This window comes from Acinonyx jubatus, chromosome E2, assembly GCF_027475565.1.
Source record: "Acinonyx jubatus isolate Ajub_Pintada_27869175 chromosome E2, VMU_Ajub_asm_v1.0, whole genome shotgun sequence".
In the NCBI taxonomy this organism is placed as follows: domain Eukaryota; kingdom Metazoa; phylum Chordata; class Mammalia; order Carnivora; family Felidae; genus Acinonyx; species Acinonyx jubatus.
The window spans coordinates 27,943,106-27,966,483 of record NC_069396.1 but is presented as its reverse complement, the minus strand read 5'-3'; the positions used below and the strand labels follow the sequence as shown (position 1 = coordinate 27,966,483).

Genomic DNA, 23,378 nt, shown 5'->3' with positions numbered 1-23,378 from the left:
CTCCTCTTACTTTCGCACTTCCTATTGGGCGGTGCTGGGAAACCCGGGGTAGGGGGCATTCTGGGAATTGCAGTCCGCCCAGGAAAGTATAGCTGCTTAATCAGTGTGGCGTGGGTCTGTAGCTTAAGAGAAGATGAATGGGAAACGGCCAGCTGAGCCGGGCCCCGGCCGTGCGGGGAAAAAGGGAAAGAAGGAGGTGATAGCGGAGTTTTCGGATGCTGTCACGGAAGAAATCTTGAAAAAGCAGGTGTCTGAGGCCTGGAGCCGCAGGACGCCGTTCCGTCACGGTAACCGAGTGCTGTGAAGGGGGAGCTGCCGCGCGGGGTCTGGGGGCCTCTGAAAGTCCTGCCACTCGAGCCGAGCCCTGGGCAGCGGGGCCACAAGGGAAGAGTCTCTTGGAGACAGTATGACTTTGGCCACCTCTGACTCTCCTGCTATCCTCTATCATACCAAGTTCGGTTCGGATTTAGAAATCTGAGAAGAGGAAGAAACGTAGGCCCGAGAGTTTTGGGAAGCAGAGGGCATGCAAGTTCGTAGTTCCTCCGAGGGCAATGATCGCTTATCCCAAAATAGCGTAGCCAGAGCATTTGTTGTGAGCTGCCAGATAGTTGGCACCTGCGCTTAATCGTTTTCACACGCCTATAGGTCGACGGCGTGACTTATGAAAGCAAACAAGTGTTGAGCAAGGGGAGGAACCCACCTTGAACGATTCCAGCCTCAGCCTCAGATACCACCTTAGGGGATAAGAATTCTGCTTAATGCATCATGCTTTCCCTTCTAGAGATTGCCATGATTTTGCTTTCAGTTGTTAAGTACTTTAAAGAGGTGAGTCCTGGGTGTCTGGATGCACATAGAAAGTGATAGCTCTATACACGCAGGGACTTGTCAATATCCTAGGCTTGCTGAAGAGATGAAGTGAAGTCGTGCGTCTACAGCACCACTGTGTTTGGCACGTGGTCGGTCGTGGTGGTGGTGACTATTATTAGAAGCAGTGGGTAAAATGTTGAGCTAGAAATCAAGGCATCGGAAAGTTATGCTTGAACTGATTAAAAAAAAAAAAAAAACAAAAAAAGAATGTTGTAACTTCCTCCAACAGTAACTTGGGGAAAGAAAAAGTAGGGTCAGTGAAAAATCACCAGCCACAATTGTTATTGTCACTTTTAAAAAATGTATATATTTTGAGAGAGCAAGCACAAGTAGGAGAGGGGCAGAGAGAGAGAGAAAGAGTCAGAGAGTCCCAAGCAGGCTCAGCACTGTCCAGCGCAGAGCTGGACTTGGGGTGGGATCCCACCAACTGTGGAGCTGAGCTGCTATTCTCGTTTTTTTTTGTTTTTAATTTGCTACTCTCATTTTAAGTGTGGGGGAAATCAGTAAAGAATCAAATATATTCAGTTCAATAGCTAATCTTTGAACTAAAACAGAAACGAAAACAAATAAGCGGGTAGCCTGGGTGGCTCAGTGGGTTAAGCGTCAGATGTCGGCTCAGGTCATGATCTCGCAGTTTATGAGTTTGAGCCCCGCTTTGGGGTTGCTGCTGTAAGCACAGAGCCCTCTATGGATTCTCTGTCCCCTTCTCTTTCTGCCTCTCCACTGCTCACTCTCTCTCAAAAATAAGTAAACATTTTTTTAAAACTCAAAAAGGAGTACAAACCTTAATTTAGTGATATCACCTGTACTCCTTGTAAGAATTAGTATTTTAAGAACAATATTTTTTAAAAGTAGCATTAAATGCATAAAGAAAAAAGAGAGAGCTTATAATTCTTCCTCCAAATCTTAGACTTTACTTACTTGATTTCTGAGAATTCACAACCATTCCCTTTTGTAATCTCTCGCTATACCACTTGGGGGTCAAAAATATAAAAGGAGAAAAAGCCACAAGTAATGTTTTCCTTCCAACAGAGGCCATTGTCATGGACATGGAACCCTTTCTTCACTGCGTGATCCCAGACTTCATCCAAAGCCAAAACTTTTTGGAAGGGCTTCAGAAGGAACTTTTGAACTTGGACTTCCATGAAAAGTATAACGATTTATATAAGTTCCAGCAGGTATTTATGTCCCTTTCACTCTTCCACTTCAGAAATTAATTGACCACAAAGCCATTCATTACCTTTGGACTTGAAGTTTTAGATTGGGTTTGCCTTGGAGGGTCCTTGCCTTGACATTGTAAGAAACATTCATTGATTTCACATAAGCTTACTGAGTGTTAACAATGTATTAGGTACTATAATTATTGCGTGGGACTCTCTGACAGTCTCTGCCCTGTAAGACTTCAAAATCTAAAATAGTAGAAGTGATAACGATGGCAACAGATAGTCAAGAAATACAGTAAGCCAGTAAGTTAAGTACATTATAAACAAAGGGGATCAGGTACATTTTGGGGATTGATATGCTAAAGAGAACTGTATGTTGGAAAATAATAACCATTTAAATTTTTGAGTTCATGTCTGTATTTTAGGTGCATGATGTATTGTAGCATGTTGCTCACTGCAGAATGTCCAAGGAGAGTTAGGTCTATTCCTTTTTTGGTGGATGGTTTAATTTGGCAGGAAAGACCATGTCAAAATCATGGCTGGATTTTCTACTCTTAGAAGACAGGGCCTAGTCTAGGTATGGAAATCTAGATCATTGGTTTCCCCAGTTTTGGGGGGAATATCTTTTTAGTACATGGTGTACATCACTCTTAGAAATCCTTTATAAAACTTCATGGACATCAACCCTCAAGAATCACAGGATAAAATGAAAAAGATGAAGACCTATTTTGTTTTCTTTGCATTTACCCTTTGATTCCTCTTTATCTGGGATAAGAAAGTAAATAACAGGATTTCTCTCTCTTTTATTCTTTTGCACAAGAGCTGATTGTGTCCCCCAGTATGTCTATCTTTGGGCCTTACACATATGATTGAATTAACCACATGATAAAATACACAATATAACTCTTAATAATTCAGGAAATCCAGTTAATATTAAGCTTTTATCCTTAGTAAAGTTACATAGGTTAATTAAAACCACAATGATCTGCCTTTGTAATTATTATCAACTTCAGTAACAATACTAACTGTAAAGTCAGTGAGTGGGAAAATAATAAAAAGGGCCCTGGGTAATGAGGAGGGGAATAAAAGATAACTTTAGATCACATGGGTGTTTGATGGAACTCTACTGGGCTGTGAATAATGTTTACTATGCTCACTTTGGGACTGAACTTCTTTATCCTAAGACAGTAAATATAAAACCTGCTTTCAGTCTTCTGTCCCTTCAGACTTTGTTTGTATCCCCTTTGCTTGTGCTATGAATTGCCTTAATTGAGTCTATGATACCTTCCAGCCTTCCTAGCAGTATGTCATTAAGAGTGGCCTGATATTCTGTATATTTCAGAACAAACATTATTGAGTGCATGCTTTATGCCATGCTAAGTACTTTATTAATTCATTAAATCCTCAGTCCTATGAAAGAGGTACATTAACTATTCCTCTCTTACAGATGAGGGGACTACATCAGTTTTTCCTTCTATTCCGGATCGTTCCCTTTGACATATAAAAGAAAGATGTTAAGAAAAAAGTGCTCTTGACCTGACTTTGCCCTTCAACCACCACCCTATTCCTCTGCTCCTCTTTTTTTTTTTTTTTTTTTTTTTTTTAATTTCTTAGAGAGAATCTCAAACAGGCTCCATGCTCAGTGCAGAGGCCAGCATGGGGCTCGATCCCATGACCCTGGGATCATGACCTGAGCCTAAATCAAGAGTTGGACAAGTGAGCCACACAGGCGCCCCTCTCTGCTCCTCTTGACAGTAGAGTTCCTTATAAGGTGTCTGTACTTTTCTTAAATATGTCTTCTCCCATTCTCTGTTAAGCCCACTTTTCTTCAGCCTTTCACCTACAACTCCACTGCAGCTGCACTTGTCAAGCTCACTCTTGACTTCTATGTTAGTAAATCCAGTCAGTCATCAGTTTTGAGGCCTCATTTTACTCCACCTCCCAGCAGCACTGGAGCTACTATGCTACTCCTTTCTCCTGGAGACATTTTCACTTTACTGTCCAGATGCCTTGGGGCTTCCTGCTACCACCCTGGCAAGTCCTTGGTTTCTTTTGTAGGCTTTCCTTTTGTACCTGACTTCTCAATGATGGAGTACTTTAGGGCTTTGCCCTTGGACCATTTCCAGGGAGACCCTCGCTTTGCCTCTACTCTTGGATATCTGTTCAGTGTCTCACACCTAAGTCCAAAACTAAATGCCTGATCTTCTCCCCCTAAATCTGTTCCACCTGCAATGTTACCCATCCCAGTTAATGGCAACTCGATCTTTCCAAGGGACCAGGCTTAAAAACCTTAAGGTCCTCTCTCCCCTCATACCCAGTTTGTCAGGAAATTCTGCAGGCTCTATCTTCAAAACCTATCCAGAAAAACCCACTTCTTTCCATTCCAGTGCCAACAGCCAACACCTGGCCCAAGCCATCTTTGTCTCTCATCAGGATTATTCTATCAGTCTATTAACCAGTCTCCCTGCTTTTACCCTTGCCCAGCTCCACAGTCATAGCCGTTGTGTTATTTTAAAACAACAGTGGACCCAAAAGAATTGAAGACACGTTCACATAAAACTAGTACACAAATGATCATAGCAGCATTATTCGAATATCCAAAAAGTGGAATCAACCCAAATGTCCATCACCTGACAAATGGACAAATGAGTGTGGTCTGTCCACACAACGGAATATTATTCAGCCAGAAAAAGGTATGACGTAGTAATGCTGCTGTAACATGGAGGAGAGGAGGAGACTTGGAAATGTGCTGAGAGAAGCCAGCCACGCAAGGCCACAGACTGTAGGATTCCGTCCATATGGAATGTCCGGAACAGGCAAATCCATGTAGAGAGGCAGAATGTAGATTAGCAGTAGCCAGGAACCTGGGGGAGAAGGGTATGTGCAGTGACCACCTGATGGGTATGGGGTTTCTTTTTGAGGTGATAATAAATGTTCTGGAACCAACAGTGGTGGTTGCACAACATGGTGAATAAACTAAAATCCACCGTATTACACACTTCCGGGTGGTTAGGATGGTAAATTTTAAGTTACATGAATTTTATCCCAATTTTTAGCAATTTAAGTGGGATCCCAATACTCCCTTGCTCAAAAATTCCCATGGTTCCTCATTTCTTTGTCAGAAAGCCAAAGTGCTTAGAACAGCTCTAAGGTGAACCCTTACCTCCTTGGCCTCATCTCCTACCACTCTCCCCCGTACTCTCTCTGTTCCAGCCACATAGTCTCCTTGGATTTCTTGACTAGGAAATGCTTCACACTCAGGACCTTGAATCCTCTGTGCCTAGGTATTCCCTGGGACTGTTTCCCAACCTCCTTCAAGGCTGTGCATCCCTCAGCGAGGTCTAGCCTGGCCACCGTGTTTGTACTTGGAAGCCCTTCCCCATCTTGAGCATGCCTACTCCCTCATACCCTGCTGGTTTTCCCCGCGCATTTGTCCCCTTCCTTCATACTGACCACTGTCTTTGTATGTTTATTGTCTGTCTCCCTCAAAAATAACATAAGCTCCACTGTCACAAGTGTTTAAGTATTTGTTGAATAAGTCACAGGGGGTTAAGGAAGTCGCCCGAGTCGCAGAGCCGCCACGTGGAGAGACCGTACATCAAACCCAGGCAGTCTGGCTTCAGGGCTGGGCTGTTACCCACAATGCTATGCCACCAGGGCACTCACTGAACTGCTTTCCTCTGTGTGTCTCATATATGAAGGAAATCTTTTTTTTTCCCTCTTTTTTATGATCAAGTCTGATGATTTGAAGAAGAGAAGAGAGCCTCACATCTGTGCTTTAAGGTAAACAACTGGTGCTATTTGTCAGGTGTGGGAAGTATTATATAATAACACTTTTGTAGAGGAGGAAACAGACTGAGAGATGAAGTAAGTTCTTCAAGGCTTCCTAGATGAAAACTGAGGGAGCTCAGATACAAGCTCAAATCAGTCTGATTCCAGGGCCCAGTTTCTCAATGATAAAATGTTCAACCTTGTTAGTAATCAAGGAAACAATGCAGGAAGCATTTTTCACCTATTAAGTTGGCAAATATTCAAAACCCCAGTGTTGACAGTCATTGAGACCCCTTTATGCACTGCTGCTGACTTTCTTAGATGATGGTTTTGAAAGATGTATCAAAACCCTAAAAAGTATGCTTATTATTTTGTAGTGTAAGTCCACTTGCGAGAACTTATCCCAAGAAAATAATTAAGGATGAGCTCAAAAATTCCATAGAAGATTATGTGTTGTAATGTTGTTTAAAATAATGAAAAACTATATACAAATTAAATGGCCACGCACTGAGATTTACATAGTTAATGGCACAAATGTAAAGTGGAAAACTCTACAGCTGTCGGCTATGACATATGTGAATTTTAACATGCGAGTATGATAAAGTTAAACCCTATTTCACCAATTCTAAGATACATTTTCTTTTTTCCCATTTTAGCACTGCTGAGATCCAGTGTCTCACAAATTACAATGGTGTCCTAGTTTAATTGGCAACATTTTTTTAAGTGAAATGTAAAATAATACTACTTCTTACAGACAAAGGCATATTAGAGTCAATGAAATACACTTGTCAAAAGAAAAGATGTTAAAACAATACAGTGTGAATGATTTTAAGAAAGATATATATTTGGCTGTGTGTATACCAACGGAACGGCAGAAGAATGGGACGTTTAAATCTGGCTAGTAGGATTTCAGATTTTTTTTAACAGTTTTTTTTTTTACTTCTGGAGTGTTTTTTTCCCCAAGTTTTGCTACAATAAACACATGTTACTTTGGGGGGTGGGGGTTTGTTTTGTTTTTTAAGTTTATTTGAGAGAGAGTACATGTGCACACGAGTGGGGAGGGGCAGAGAGAGAGGGAAAGAGGATCCCAGGTAGGCTCCATGCTGTCAGCAGTGAGGTGGGGGGAGAGCCCAACATGGAGCTCGAACCATGAGATTATGACCTGAGCCAAAATCAAGAGTCAAGGACACTTAACAAGCGCCCCTTAGCACGTGTTACTTTGTAATAACGTTTTCATCTATACAGAATTTCTATATATGTTGGCAGCCTGCACAGATTGTTATTTCTTCCAAATCCTGAACTATTGCTTATGTATTAATTGTAACTCATAACATTTCATATTTATTTAGACCTTTCGTTGTTCCAAAGAGAGGTGATCGCACTTTAAGGCATTATTATCTCATTAGCTCACAGCACGCTTCTGGTAAGCATTTCCTATGGGACCGAGGTTCCATTCTATACACACAGGGTAACAGCTGGATGGTGTGTGAGAGACAGCAGTCCTTGGTCTTTATAGAAAGGTGACCTTTATCTTTCCCGGTTGGATTCTGCAATTTCTCTCTTAAATACAATTAACAAGTGAGAATAATGACAGAAAATAACCCTGTCCTCGTGACACCCTCACAGAGTGACTAGAGGAAGGGCTTTTTATGGAATAAACTTGAGGAAGCCAATGTTACCAGTAAAAGAAGGATTTAAGGCTTTGGTAATAGTTGTTTAAAGCATCAAGACTTTGCAGAAATGTTTGCCACCCACATCTCAAGCCTGGTTCAGCACTTTGCTCTGCTGGCTCATTCCATGTAATTTGCAACTGTTTTTAAAGTTATGTGGCACTTCTGGGTGAACTGATGTAGCACAGTAGTTTACAGAAATTTTTTGGTTTGGTAATGTATAGTGCAGAAGAGGTACTCAGTATTAAAATCTCAGATCAGCCTGAAGACTTGATATTTATGAATAGCACAATTGCATTTGGTGGGAATTTCAATTGTGTACATCTGGACTTAGAGGATCCCCAAAATTTTGTCTGTGTGTGCAAAATGTGAACTAATGTAAATCCTTTCAAAATGATATAAATTCATCAAGATTAACAGAATTTCAAAGTTGATCAGCTGAATGAGTTATAAATTGTATTAAAGAGATTTCTGTACAAAGAACCACATTAGGTGGTAAATGGAAATGGTCGGCATCTTTTAGTGGTATCCTGCTAGCATCAGAACCTCTTTGAAAGGGACACCTCGGTGGCTTGGTTGGTTAAGCACCTGACTTTGGCTCAGGTCATGATCTCACAGCTCGGGAGTTCGAGCCCTGCGTCAGGCTCTGCTGACAACTCAGAGCCTAGAGCCTGCTTCAGATTCTGTGTCTCTGTATCTCTGCCCCTCTCCCATTCTCTCTTTCTCTCTCTGTCTCTCAAAAGTAAACATTAAAAAATAAATTAAAAAAAAAGAACTTCTATGAAAGATTTTCCTGAGTGCCACATAGTTAGCATAATATAGACCGTTACTGCAACTTAAAGTTTTTAATCTACAACAGTGTCACCCAAGTGGTCATTAAACAGTGGAGCCAGTTTTAGTGCTGAAGAACATATCTAAAAATCAGTAACCTCGGAATGGAACATCAGTGCAATAAATTATGACAGAGGCCAAATCACTGCCATGATAGGGCATGCCATAAATTTAAGAGGAAGAAAGTAAAATGAAACAGAGAAAAAAAGATTACAGTAGATAGATTAGTATTTATTTCTCTTTATTTCAGTTCCAAGTCCTAAACTGTGCAAGTTTAAAGTAAAGAATAAACCGCAGCCTCCAGAAAAAAGTAGTTGTGGCCTAGATCCAAATGGAGGCCTCACTACAGCCTAACAAGTGATCTTTGTTTACATTTCTAGGAAAGTTCTGTTTGAAGATTTCCGGACTTGGCTTGCTGACATTTCCAAGATTGACCTGGAATCAACTATTGACATGTCCTGTGCTAAATATGAATTCTCTGGTAAGCAAGATAAAGCCCTTGACATCTGGAAGTCTTAAAGGCTTTAACTAACAGTGGCAAGAAGATAGCACCAGTGTGCCAGAATCCTGGGCTGTGTGTCCCCGCGTAGCATTAGAATCTGCTCAGTAAGGAACACTGGACCGGCTCATATACCGAAACGCCCACCTTCCTGGAAGGTATAATAAGGCAGGGGTTGTCTTTGGTGGAAATATGAAAACTGTTGACCATATTTCCCAGAAAATGCTGACATTGCACATGCACACCCGCTTTGTGTACAGTATCAGGAAACTCAGAGGTGATGTTGTAAACTCTACTCGTAGAACCACATTCTTAAGGGAAAAAACCTCAATATAGAAGGATACAGTGTAAACCTTGACAATCCCCTTCCCTTTCTTTTTGTCCCCTATCTCTTCAGAGGGATCCATTATCACCAGTTCCCTTTGGGAGCATGTAAATGTCTTTTTGAAAACATGTTTGGTTTTTTTGTCTACAAGAAAAAGTATTTTGTTTTGTGTTCCTGAGTCCAGTTTTGATTTGGGTTTACTCTCACACAATATAAAGTATAATTGGGGGAGTATAAATTGGTAGCAACTTTTTGAGGGTAACTGAGTGGTACACAGGAAGAGTCCTATCATACGCCCTTTTTAAAAAAAAAAACTTTTTCTTTTCAATTGAAATAACTTCAAACTTCTAGAAAAGTGGCAAGCATAGTACAAATAATGTATTTCCTGTTGGACTTGGTTGCCGTTCTGCCCCATGACCCCCGACTGATTCCTACAACAAGGACATTCTCCTGTATGATAATGATAAACCATCAAAATCAGGAAGTTGAGATTAATACTTGATTCCCATCTAATCCTCAGGCTCCATTCAAGTTCTATTATTTGGTCCTTGATTGCAAAAGGATCTAGGGGCGCCTGGGTGGCTCAGTTGCTTGAAGTGGCCGACTTCGGCTCAGGTCATGATCTCACAGTTCGTGAGTTCAAGCCCCGCATCAGGCTCTCTGCTGTCACCCGGAGCCTGCTTCAGATCCTCTGTCCCCCTGTCTCTGCACCTCCCATGCTCACTCCCTCTCAAAAATAAATAAACAAAAAAATAAATAAAATACATGTTCAAAGGATCCCGTCCAGGATTGCGCCGTGCATGTAGTTGTCATGCCTGTTTGGACTCCCTCAGTCTTTCCTTGACTTTCATTGTCTTAATGCTTCTGAAGGTTTACAGAGGAGTCATTTTGTAAAACTTCCCTCAGTTTGAGTTTGTCTGATGCTTCCTCATGATTAGATTCAAGCCATGTGTTTTTGGTAGGAATATTACAAAATTAATTATGTGGGGGTTTTTTGTTTGTTTTTTTTTACTGCATCTTCTCAAGTGGTATGTGGTTTCTGTGTGTCATAGTCTAGTGATACTAACTCTGATTACTTAATTAAGGTGGTGGCTAATGTCAGGTTTTTCGTTTGTTTTTTTTTTAATTAAAAAAAAATTTTTTAATGTTTGTTTATTTTTGAGAGAGAGACAGAGCACAAGTGGGGAAGGGGCAGAGAGAGGGAGACACGGAATCTGAAGCAGGCTCCAGGCTCTGAGCTGTCAGCATGGATCCCAACACGGGGCTCAAACCCACAAACCACAAGATCATGACCTGAGCCAAAGTTGGACGCTTAACCGACTGAGCCACCCAGGTGCCCCAGCATCCTCTGATATTTCTTGCTAGGTTATTACTATGAAAGTTGCCAAACGGGGATATTTTTCAATAAAAAATCATTTCTTTTACATTTATTAGTTATTCTACTGTAAAGGAAACATTCCCCTTTTCCCATTTATTTATTCATGTATTTATGTCGGTGTGGATTTATGGATTACTGCTTATGTAATGGGCTATAAGCAGTTGCTGTCATTATACTGATGCTCATATTGTCCCTGATTTGATCAAGGGGAGCCCCTTTAAACTGACTTCAGGTCCTTTTGATGTGTCCCCATCATTCTTAATATATCTTACTTTCTAGCAAAACAACATTTTCCAGGCTTATCTTACATTTCCCCTGCTCTGGATCCAGAGTTGGCCATTCTTCCAAAGAACCCTAGTTCCTTTTAGTGAAGAATGATGCTTAAAAATCAAGATCTGTGTGGCTCAGTCGGTTAAGCATCTGACTTCAGCTCAGGTCATGATCTCACAGTTCGCGAGTTGGAGCTCCACATCTACTACTGTCAGTGCAGAGCCCACTTCAGATCCTCTGTCTCCCTCTCTCTCTACCTCTCTCTCTCTCTCTCAAAAATAAATGAACGTTAAAAAAGAAAAAAATCAAGGGGTGCTTGGGTGGCTCAGTCAGTTGAACGTCCTACTTTGGCTCAGGTCGTGATCTCACAGCTTGTGAGTTCGAACCCCACATTGGGCTCTGTGCTGACAACTCAGAGCCTGGAGCCTGCTTCAGATTCTGTGTCTCCCTCTCTCTCTTCCCCTAACCCACTCACATTCTGTCTCTGTCTCTCTCAAAAATAAATAAACATTAAAAAAAATTTTTTTGTTTAAATCAAGATCTGGACTGTAGGTGTTTTTGCTGTTAGGGTGTCACCGCTCCCAGGCCTTTCAGTGGGAAAGAGGCAGCAAACACATATGCACATATACACACACATGTGCACACACGTGCATTTACACTTTTGTGTGTTTCAACATCTAGAAAAATGTAGATATCTAAATATCTATATAAACATCTACACATACAAGAAGCTCAATTCACGTTGATTCCTGCAGTTGCAATTCAACACTTTAGGTTTATCCCAGATTTTGCCATTTCCGTATTTGTAATTTCCTACCTCAGCAGTAAGAACCATGGCTTCCATTATCTTCAATAGATTTCTTTATCAATCGATCATGATCCCTCCATGTGTGAACAGTCTCAGTTCACCATAGCATGCCTTCCCTCCCCTGCCCTACACAGATGCCTGCCTTGCTCAGTTCCACCAAATGGCCCTTAGAAGTTTTAGCTCAAGAAATAAATGGGAATCAGTACCAAAAGGTCTATGTACAGTGATGTTCATTAAGGCAAATGGAGACAACTTAATTAACAAGTGGAAGATTAGTTAAAGGGGAAGGAAGATAATTCATAACCCGTATGGTATACTACGTGGCCATTAACAAGCATGACAGGTGTGTATACTGATGTGGACACTTACCATGTAATAAAAAGGCCACAAAATAACCACTGTAGGATACTGTTTTTTTAAAAGCAAATGTATGTACGAAAAATACTGGAAGAATATATGCAAAAATACTGTTAGTGATTCTCTCTGGGGTCTGTCCATATATGTGCCCTTCAGTGCTTTTGGAGTCCCCCATGTTGCCCGTTTTATGTCTCCAATTATAAACCAGGAGAATAAGTGTCATTTTACAGCTGGAGGAGTTCACATTACAGATGAGTATCAAATGGACTGATATTAAATGCTGGATCCAATCAGCTCCAGCTGCTCCTGGAGCTGCTCCTTGCGGTGTGGGACGTTGAAGTGTGTGTTGCACTATTGCAGATGCCCTCCTCTGCCACGACGACGAGCTGGAAGGGCGCCGGATCGCCTTCATTCTTTACCTGGTTCCTCCCTGGGACAGGAGTTTGGGGGGCACCCTGGACCTGTACAATGTTGATGGTAAGACAAGTGCATGCTCCTTGGCACTAGCCACTTCTGAGTTCTTACATACAACATGTGTACTCATCTAAGGAGGCGGAAGCCATTCAGTGGGGTGACAACCGCAGGGGAAGGGATGTCGGCCCTGACAGCTGCCTCTAAGTTGTGCTTCAAGTCGTCATTACTCCAGAGATAGAGTCCATTAACAGGACTCGGCAGACCCTACTTCTGAATACTGACTGCGGAAAGGTAGAGTGCGTGTACATTCGCCTGGCACCGTCGGTCTGCTAGGGTGAATCCACCTGACAGGAAGCCAGGGCTGTTTTCTAAGGACCGACACCAAATGTTGACTCTGGAAAACTTTCCGAATTTATTCCAGCTCTCATCAATAATAGAGGGATGGCGTAGTGAGAACAGATATCACCCAGCAGAACCAGCAAGTATGAGGGAGACAGATGGAAGGGGGTGGTGGTTTGGGATCTGCAGGGTACGTCTAGTTCCCCCTAGAAATCTGAGAATTGTCGGAGTGAAACAAGGCGGACTGGAATTGGTTAACGATAACGAAACCACATCTGTGGTTGTTTTCTCTCCTGGTGCAGAACACTTTCAGCCGAAGCAGATTGTCAAGTCTCTTATCCCTTCATGGAACACACTGGTTTTCTTTGAAGTGTCTCCAGTATCCTTTCACCAGGTAACGGTTGTAAACCACAAATATATAGAATGTAAGGATCATACTTTTTAGTTCCCCGTTAACAAAATGTGACAGCTTCCCGATGGACCCCTGTGGCCAGATAGTGCCCACATCCATTGTGATGGATCTGGAAGTCAGTGCACCCTGGCTGGTGACCTTCCCCCTTATCTGGTGTGTTCATTCATGTGCTGCTGGCCTTTCTTTTCAGGTGTCTGAAGTCCTGTCTGAAGAAAAGTCACGTTTGTCTATAAGCGGCTGGTTTCATGGTCCTTCACTGACCAGACCCCCCAACTACTTTGAACCACTTGTACCTCGGAGCCCGCACATCCCACAAGATGTAAGGATAAATGCCGGTTGTCGGGCCTCTTCTCTAGAAGCTGTAGCATGTCGTTTGTTTTCCTGGTAATGAAACTAGACTTTACGTTTGCTCTTCCGCTCTTCTTGGATAAACTTTTGATAGTATCTTTTCTCAGGCAGAGTTTTCTGGCACTTTTATGTGTAACAAGGAGGAAATTATAGAGTGAGGATTTGCATATATTTTACTGTTATGAAATGACATAAGTGCAAAAGCAATAAGAACTGTGAACTCATATTTGGCATCTGCTCCTCCTTTTAAGCATGAAATTTTATATGATTGGATCAACCCTACTTATCTGGACATGGATTACCAAGTTCAAATTCAAGAAGAGTTTGAAGAAAGGTCTGAAATCCTCCTAAAGGAGTTCCTTAAGGTAAGCCAGCATATCCTGTCCAGTATATCTTGGGGACATCCTAACAAAATCTCACTGTTATAACAACTTCTGCTTTTGTCTTTCTTCTTGGGTGGGTGCATAGGCATCATTAAAGGAGTTTTTTTGTTTTATTCCTGATTAGAATATTTTTATCACCCTCTTCTTCAAATAAAATATGGAAGCAGTACTAGCAGCCGACATAGGTAGCAGCTGTATGCTTAGTGGGTTAAGAGTCCCTTGGGTGTTCCCCAGTTTTCTAAAATCTTAATGGTGCATACACACACACACACACACACACACACAACTAGCCTCTAGGCTGAGAGGGAGTTGTATGTATTTTCCTTCCTATTCATTTGGTGAATATGGTTCACTATAAGCTCATTGCTTTTAGTAGAGAGATTATTAATTGGTCAACCCCTATTAACGAACATTTGACAAGGATGAGGTAGCCCATTTCAGTGGCAAGGGAACTACATCAGAAGTCAGAAGGACTCTATGTTCATGTCCTGGCTCTATGGTTTTACTAACCCGAGCAAATCACTAAATCTCTCTGAGCTTCCATTTCGTCATCAATTAAACTGCAATAGGACCTGCCTTGCTCGTATTGAAGAGTTACTGTGAGGGCCACACGAGATCATGGATGCTGGTGTGGTGTTTCACAGTGATCCTGCTCCCCCCAGAAGCGCAGTCCCAAGAGCTGTTCCTCCATGAGAAAGATAAAGGTTCTGTCTCTCTCTCTCTCTCTCTCTCTCTCTCTCTCTCAGAATTTTAAAGCTGACATTAGCATATTAAGGAATTTGAGAAGCATAGTAAATAAACTTGTTTGACTCTATTTTACTGAGCTTACCTAAATCAGGCTTTGTGATCCTCGTTCCTGTTTTACAGCCGATAGGACTGCAGTGTTGAGAACATTCCTTGGGAAGCTACATTAAACAACTATAGAGAAAGCCTCTTGAGCATATTTCAACAGATTATTCAGCTTCTTGCTCTGTTCGTGGCTTATTATATTTATAAGGCTGATTAAATAAAAGTGAGGCCTGCAAGAGATTTTCGTTGTAATGACATTGGCTGTTTTGCAGCTTAATTTTTTTCCCCTCATATGTTCTGGATTGAAGTCTGTATTGTGATCTTCATTTTATAAATGCAGACGACTGAGATGTTGAGCAATTTGACATAAGACCTACAACTGCTAAAGGAGATAGTCCAGATTAACACTCGAATCTCTTGGCTAAGGCATGCTGATGATTTATCCAGTCTTTGTTCTGGCTTCACTGTATCAGGCCTGGGGTGGGGGGGTGAGTGTCGGCTGGCCCTTTTAGGAATCAGCCAGAATGATTCTGCAGAGCTGCTCCAGCTGCAAGACCAGGTGTGGGACTACAGGGAGAGTCCCTGACTGTTTTTTTTTCTGTGCTCTTTTTCCAGCCTGAGAAATTTGCAGAGGTCTGTGAGGCTTTGGAGAAAGGAGATGTGAAATGGAGCAGCCGAGGTCCCCCTAACAAAAGGTAGAACCAAGACATTTGCATTTAGCACCTGCCTGTTGGTCAGCCAGGCTCACCTCTGATAATAGGACATTGGCCCCGGTGGTGTTTCATCCCCACGGCCATCTGGTAGCAGGCCCCGAGAGAACCTCACTGTTAGAACAACTGGTGATTCAGTGAGCTATGCCAAGGTTTAGGCAGCGGGGTACAAAGCTAATGATCGGCTTTTATTCCATGCGTGATATTACGTCTGTGGCTTCGATGAACAACTTGGCATCGCTGCTTTCCAGGTTTTATGAGAAAGCGGAGGAGAGCAAGCTTCCCAATATCCTGAAGGACTGCATGGAATTATTTCGCTCCGAGGCTCTGTTCTTGCTGCTCTCCAACTTCACAGGCCTGAAACTCCACTTCTTGGCCCCTTCAGAGGAAGATGAGGTGGAGGACAAAAAGGAAGGTGAAGGCACCTCTGCAGCTGATCACACTGAAGAAGGGACTAGCCATAGCTCCCCTGGGCCCCAGAGCCCTCAGACAGCCGTCAGCCACAGCAGCCAACAGAGCAGTGAACAGACAGACCCAGAGTCAGAGGAAAACGAAGCCAAGAGAGGTAAGCTGTCGATATGATTTGTCCTTGTGTACCATTAAGCACTCACTAGTCAATCATTTATTCACCCAACAAATATTGCTTGTGCATCTGCTCTATGCTAGGCCTGTTTCAGGAACTGGAGGACAGAACAAACAAGGTCTCTGCTCTCCTAGAGCTAATATTCTAGTAGGAGAGGACAAAGATTAAACGTGTACACGAACCACAAGGACACATCAAATAACGATAAGTGCCATGCGGAAAACTTTCGTAGGGTCACGTGTGAGGAATGACCGAGTGGCCTCTGAGGTGAATGGGCAGTTGGAAGAGCCTGTCTCAGAAGCTGCTATTTGAGCTCAGATTGGAATAACAAGGATCTATGGGAAGAACATTCTAGATAGGAGGAGCAGCTCGTATGTTTTACTAGGCTAAAGATTTACGAACAGTGGACAGAAATAGGACTGGCTGTGCCCCAAACTACTTTAAAACACAACATCATCAAGGAGAGGAAGGTGAGCAGCTTATGTCTGCTAAGGACCAATAGCAGGCTAAGAAAAACTTGTTTGCATTTGGGCACATGGACAGAGGAAATGATTATTAAAACTAGAGGAAGTCTAGGGGCGCCTGACTGGCTCAGTTGAAAGAGCATGCGATTCTTTTTTTTGGTTTTTAATGTTTATTTTTGAGAGAGAGAGAGAGAGAGAGAGACAGAGTGGGAGCAGGAAAGGAGCAGAGAGAGAGGGAGACACAGAATCCGAAGCAGGCTCCAGGCTCTGAGCCATCAGCACAGAGCCTGATGCAGGGCCCGAACCCACAAACCGCGAGATCATGACCTGAACCGAAGTCGGACACCTAACCGACTAAGCCACCCAGGCACCCCAAGAGCATGCGACTCTTGATCTCAGGGTCCTGAGTTGGAGCCCCACGTTGGCTATGGAGATTACTTTAAAAAAATAAAAAATTTTAAAAATTTTTTAAAAAGTAGAGGAAGTCTTTCATCATCTACAAACAAGATGAAAAAGAGAAAAACATAGGAAATTTAAGAGGGAAGGCTTCTGTGGATTTGGTGACTGAGTAGTTACCAATTCAACATACATGTTTCAGTACCTACTAAACCAGTCGAGAAAATCTGTTTCCCAACTCCTCTCCTCAGTTTTACTCTCCCTGCTTCAGCTCTGATTTCTTGAGAAGGACCCCATGCAGTTAGAAGAGCAAGGACAAGCAAGGACAAGGGATCGCCGTGGAAACAAACCCCCCGAAGTGTGACAGGGAAACCACAAGCATTGTAATGCAGATTCTGTGGCCTCCCAAAGGGACTGACCTGTTGCTTTTGTCACCACAGATACTTAGAACACCAGACCCAGGTAGCTTTTCCTGTACTGGTCAATACACACCACTTTCTTTAATAATTTTTTTTAATGTTTCTTACTTTATTTTTGAGAGTGAGAAAGAGAGAGCAAGAAGGGGAAGGGCAGAGAGAGGGGTACACAGAATCCACAGCAGCCTCCAGGCTCTGAACTGTCAGAGCCCGACATGGGGCTCCAACCCATGAACTGTGAGATCATGACCAGAGCTGAAGTCAGATACTTAAGTGACTGAGCCACTCAGGTGCCCCAAGATGGCCTTTAAGATAGAGGTTGGCTTTCCTTGATAATTGAAACTGGCATCTATACTTGGACCCTAAAAGGAATCAGGTGAAGATCAGTGGAGCCTCAGGGGCTGTTTAAAAAGGTATTTGTTTACCACTATTCCTTTTGGTTTCATTTTTATGGGAACCTGCAGCTTAGGAAAAAAAAAATCTATATAGGCGGCCAAAAGATGCTTTATTCTATTACCAAGCGTCTACTGTTATGGAAGACCCTGGACCAAAGCAGAGCAGGGAATACAAAAGGTAAACATGAAACGTAACTGTTTGCAAAGTTTATCATCTTAAAAGGGTGGGGACCAAGCTATAAAGGAGCAGAGTTTTTATATTTTATTAAACTGGCATAAGTTCAAATTTGAGGCTTTATAACTTTAGGATGTTAAATGTAACCCATGTGATAACCAAAGAAAATAGCCATAGAATATACATAAAAGGAAACAAGAAAGTAACTTAAATGTTTCAATGCCAAAAAACCAATTAAGTACAAAAGACAGGAATGTAGGATATGGGGGACAAAAAGCTATAAGGCATTTAGAAAACAGGGGCACCTGGGTCGCTCAGTGGGTTGAGCGTCTCTTGATTTCAGCTCAGGTCATGATCCCAGGGTTATGGGATAAAGCCCCACATTGGGCTCCACACTGAGCATGAGCCTGCTTAAGATTCTCTCTACCTCTGCCCCTCTGCCACATGCTGTCTCTCTCTCTAAAATAAAAATATTTTAAAAATAGCAAAATGACAGAATTAATTCCCTCTTTATTAGTAATTATTATTTTTAAAAATTTGTTTTATTTATTCATCTTGAGAGAGAAAGCACAAGCGAGGGAAGGGCACAGAGAAGGAGAGACAGAATCCCAAGCGGTGTCCGCACCATCAGAGCAGAGCCCGATGCAGCACTCGAAACTACAAACTGCGAGATTATGACCTGAGCTGAGATCAAGAGTCCGATGCTTAACCAACTATGCCACCTAGGCACCGCTCTATTAGTAATTACTTTAAATATAAATGACTATCAAAAGAAGGAGATTGACAAAGCAGACAGGAACACATGATTCAACTATCTGCTGTCGGGGCGCCTCGGGGGCTAAGTCTGTTAAGCATCCAACTTCAGCTCAGGCCATGATCTTGAGGTTCATGAGTTTGATACCCACATGGGGCTCACTGCTGTCAGTGGAGCCCACTTTGGGTCCTCTGTCCCCCTCTCTGCCCCTTCCCTGCTGTCTCTCAAAAATAAATAAACTTTTAAAAATGTTTAAAAAAAAAAAGAATTTCTTTAAAAAAAAAATACTGTCTTCTATCTACAAGGGACCCACTTGAGATCCCAGAAGCAGAAAAAGATTGAAAATCAAAGGATGGAAAAAGATGTTCCATGCAAGTAGTAACCAAAAGAGAGCAGGAATGGCTATACTAATATCAAATAGACTTTATCTTTATTTTATTTATTTTTTTTTTAATTTTAATGTTTATTTTTTATTTGTGTGTGAGAGAGAGAGAGAGCAGGGAAGGGACAGAGAGAAGGAGACACAGAATCTGAAGCGGGCTGCAGGCTCCAAGCTGTCAGCACAGAGCCCGACACGGGGCTCGAACCCACAAACTGCGAGATCATGACCTGAGCCGAAGTCGGATGCCCAACTGACCGAGCCACCCAGGTGCCCCTATCTTTATTTTATTTAAATTTTTAAGATATCATACAAAGTGTCTTCTCTAACCACAACAGGATGAAGTTAAAAAGAAATGAGCTATCAAGCCATGAAAAGATACAGAGGAACCTTAAGTGCTATTACTGAGTGAAAGAAGCCAGTCTGAAAAGGCTACTTATTGTATGATTCCAACTCTGACATTCTGGAAAAGGCAGAACTAAGGAGAGAGTCAAATCAGTGGTTGGAAGGCACTAGGAGGAACGAAGGGATGAATTAGGTAGAGCACAGGGGGTTTTATGGCATTAAAACCAATTCTGTCCAATACTGTCATGATGGAGACTCGACATTACTCATTTATCAAGACCAATAGAATGTAGAGCACCAGGAGTGAACCCTAATGTAAACTATGGATTTTAGTTAATAATAATGTGTAGTATCAGCTTGTCAATTGTAACAAGCGAATCACACTGAGACAGGATGTTAATAAAGGAGAAACAGGAGGTAGGACAATCTATTTTTTTTTTTATTTTTATTTTTTAATGTGTATGTTTGAGAGAGAGCGAGACAGAGCATAAGCAGAGAAGGGGCAGAGAGAGAGGGAGACAGAATCCGAAGCAGGCTCCAGGCTCCGAGCTATCAGCACAGGGCCCAATGTGGGGCCCAGATCCACAAACCGTGAGATCACAAACTGAGCCGAAGTTGGACGCTTAACTGAGCCACCCAGGCACCCCTGCAGTCTGTTTAAAATTATAGTATTTATTCATGTTATAATTTTTTTTTATTTTGGCAGCTAAATATTCTATCTGAGACTAACTGTAAAGAAAGAGAGCATCAACGTCCCCCCTGCCAACAGTCAGACATGGTACATTTCTGACAGTCACTGTTAAGGCTAGTTTGGTGGAGTAATAGATCAGAACAATAGGTCAGTAGGTCAGAAATCATTATGGGAATGATTTCACTTTAGTGCTGGATCATTCCTGCTTACTATTCCCTCACAATCTAGCAGTTGTATCAAGTTATTTTAAATTTTTTCTGGCCTTCTATGGTTTTTTCTTAGACTCAAGTGTTCCCACATGCCAGGGGGAGTTGAGGCGTTGGAAGACTGGTCACTACACTTTGATCCATGACAACAGCAAGACTGAATTTGCCCTGGATTTACTTCTCTACTGTGGCTGTGAAGGTAAGAGTCAGGAAGTAACTTATGGAAACCAGTGAGCTGTTTCCATAAGAGGGGCAGTCTCTCCCGGTGATGCTCTCCACCTGACCCAATTCAGAAGTGATGTACCTTGGCCAGGATCACAGATCACAGAGGCACCCTGTTGGAAGGGATCTTGGGGGTCATGAACTTCAGTCCCCCCAACTCAAAGGATTTCTATCTGTGACTAAGGTATGGGGGATGTGGACCAAAACAGTTTCCCTCCAAGAACCCTCCCGCCCACTCAGATCTACATCTTTTATGTAATTTTCCTTCCAGGTGTATTTTACATTTAATTCTTAGTTTTCACTCCTTATTCGATGTTGGTTGAACAGTAAATTCCGGCTTATAAGCCATAGAGTTGGTTACCACTAAGGTCCCAGATCCCCCAGCCGTAGAGCAGCCTGGTATGGGCGATGTAAGTAGATGATGGAAGTCTTGTAGGAAAAGCTTTCTGAATGCTGTTTGTCTTCCCTTTGTAAGGCTGGGAGCCAGAATATGGCGGCTTTACTTCCTACATTGCCAAAGGTGAAGATGAAGAGGTAAGTTGCTTCTGATAGCAAACTATCCTTCTTACTTCTTAAGGAAGCTTTCATTCTTCACACACCCAATTTTTATGACCTTCTGCCAGTGTCCTTAGCTGATAAGTGCATGATGGTCTGCCTGGCACTGGTTCTGATTTCTAGTAGTAAGTACTCAGCAAGGAATAAAAATGCGAAAGGGTAATCACTAGGCATTTATTCTACCCTATTGAGAAATTCCATAGAAGTTAAGAGTTGATGGTGCATTCCCATGAAATCTTTGGATATAGTAAGGAATAAACGCAGGAGGTAGAACCTTTCTGGGTATGTATTGGAATGGGGTCCGTTGGGAAATGCCTTGACAGCTAGAGCAACAGCGCCTCCTCGTAAAGGATCTTTTAAAAGATCCCCTGTCACCAGTCTGAGTACATGATGTGAAAACCATCTGTTCCGTGGTGAATCGTTGAGGAAAAGAGTTGAGAATAAGTTCTGTGCTCTGATGTGACACTCTATCACTTATTTCAGCTTCTAACAGTGAATCCGGAAAACAACTCTTTGGCACTGGTCTACAGAGATAGAGAGACTCTGAAATTTGTCAAGCATATTAACCACCGAAGCCTAGAACAAAAGAAAGCCTTCCCAAATAGAACAGGTTTCTGGGACTTCTCGTTTGTCTATTACGAATAACAGGGCTGAGCCAAGCTGAAGAAAAGAGACCCTTCCTCAGTACTGGGGAGTGCGGAAGAGCTAGGCATCACACGGAGAGCTACAAGGTGGCCTGTGTGACCGTGTCTTCAAAACTGCGTGGTAGGACTCATCGTTATTGTCTGCAATCTAGGCCTTGAGCTTGGAGCCAGGTATTTCTCTCTTGATAAAAAAAAAAAAAAAAAAAAGCTTTTTTGTCTTTTTTTTTTTTTCACATTCAGTTTTTCATTTTCCATATGGACTTCCTTAGTGATTTTTAAAAAGCTTTTGTGTGTGGTAAAATACACACAACATAAAGTGTACCATTCTAACCATTTTTAAGTGTATACTTGAGTGACATTAAGGATATTCACATGGTTGTGCAATTGTCACCACCACCCATCTCCAGAACTTTGCCATCTTCCCAGACTGAAACTGTCCCCACTAAAGAGTAACTCCCCGTCCCCCTTCCTAGCCCCTGACAGCCACCATGCCACTTTCAGTCTCTGTCTCCATTCATACAAGTGGAACAATACAATATTTGTCCTTCTGAAACTGGCTCATTTCACCTAGCATAAAGTCTTCAAGGTTCATCCATGTTTCCAGTGAGTATTTGTTTTTTAATACTCATAAATGACTGCTGATTCTGTCCTTCCTAAGCATACCGGTTTAGAAAGTTACAGAAACTTCTGTCCTGTTCTGGGTGGGCTCATTATACTTCCTCCCAGTGCCTATGGCTTTGTTTCACTGTGACTCCCTTAGGACAGTGTGGACTTAAATGATGATGGTATTCCTGCCTTGGTAAACACCGGGCCCCAAACCACATGGCCCCTGAGACTTCTGAGTGGCTGCTTGTGCCATATGTCATCGTTCCTGGGGACCCACTGCTTTTCCATCCTGGAGTTGTGGCTCCTGTATAACTAGATGATTCTAGCCTCGCATGTGTCTTTCCTGTCCCTAAATACTCTCGGGTCAGCTATAAAATGAGTTGCCTGTTTTTCTTTAAGAGAACAGATGCTAAAGGCCACATCAAAATGCCAAGAGGCTGTCCATTTTGTTACATTCTCTTCCCTGAACTGGTGTGAGGCTTATGTGACAACTACCACCTATACATGGGGGTGTGTACGGGGGAGGGTAGTGGTCGCTGTGTCGTTAGCTGCAAGATGCTGTTCTCGTTCCAATACTGTCTTCTCGTTTCCTGTTTTTTACATTGATTACCAACTGTTACCGTAACTTTTATTTGGGATTTTATTAATCAGTAGGAAAAGCATTGGGCTTTTACCTTCTTTAATCTCCTAATACTTCGAGTACTCCCTCTAAAGTTGGCATTTAAATGAAGAGAATGAGGTTCACTTCCTTTAGGTTGATGGTTTCAAGATTTCTTTGATTTTGTACCCCAGATAGATAGTATCTAGATAGATAGGGATAGCTATCTAGAAATTTTACACATGTACGAATATTCAGTATTGTCATAAAACACTAATTTTTCTCGGGTGAGATGAAAAAGAAGTACCTAGAACTAGCTCTAACGTCTTCCCCCACACACACAGTACCGGGCCAGTTTACATGCATACTGTTTGTTTGGTGTTTTTTCAGTTTATTTATTTTGAGAGAGAGACAGGGAGAGAGCCAGCAGGGGAGGGGCAGAGCGGAAGAGACAGAATCCCAAGCGGGCTCCGCACTGTCAGATCCATGAGATTGTGACCTGAGCCAAAACCAAGATTCAGACACTTAACCGACTGAGCCACCCAGGCACCCCCTACATGTCTGCTGTTTTGGAGACCAGAATTCTTTCACTACACGGGCGCCCGGGTGGCTCAG

General features: G+C 42.3%; 1 protein-coding gene across 2 annotated transcripts; it reads left to right on the top strand.

Moving 5' to 3' along the window:
- The first annotated feature begins 58 nt into the window (after positions 1-58).
- OGFOD1 (2-oxoglutarate and iron dependent oxygenase domain containing 1) lies at positions 59-22,150 on the top strand. 2 transcript variants are annotated; one of them, XM_015070356.3, is made up of 13 exons: positions 59-287; positions 1,900-2,045; positions 5,767-5,813; positions 8,683-8,783; positions 12,300-12,416; positions 12,995-13,086; positions 13,295-13,423; positions 13,704-13,817; positions 15,240-15,319; positions 15,586-15,899; positions 20,215-20,337; positions 20,836-20,894; positions 21,399-22,150. In XM_015070356.3, exons 1-13 carry the CDS (start codon positions 134-136, stop codon positions 21,558-21,560), a joined length of 1,638 nt encoding a protein of 545 aa, XP_014925842.1. In that variant the 5' UTR covers positions 59-133; the 3' UTR covers positions 21,561-22,150. The 2 variants fall into 2 exon arrangements, with proteins under 2 accessions (XP_014925842.1, XP_026900228.1); XM_027044427.2 differs by lacking the exon at positions 59-287 and adding an exon at positions 323-825.
- Positions 22,151-23,378: the final 1,228 nt, after the last annotated feature.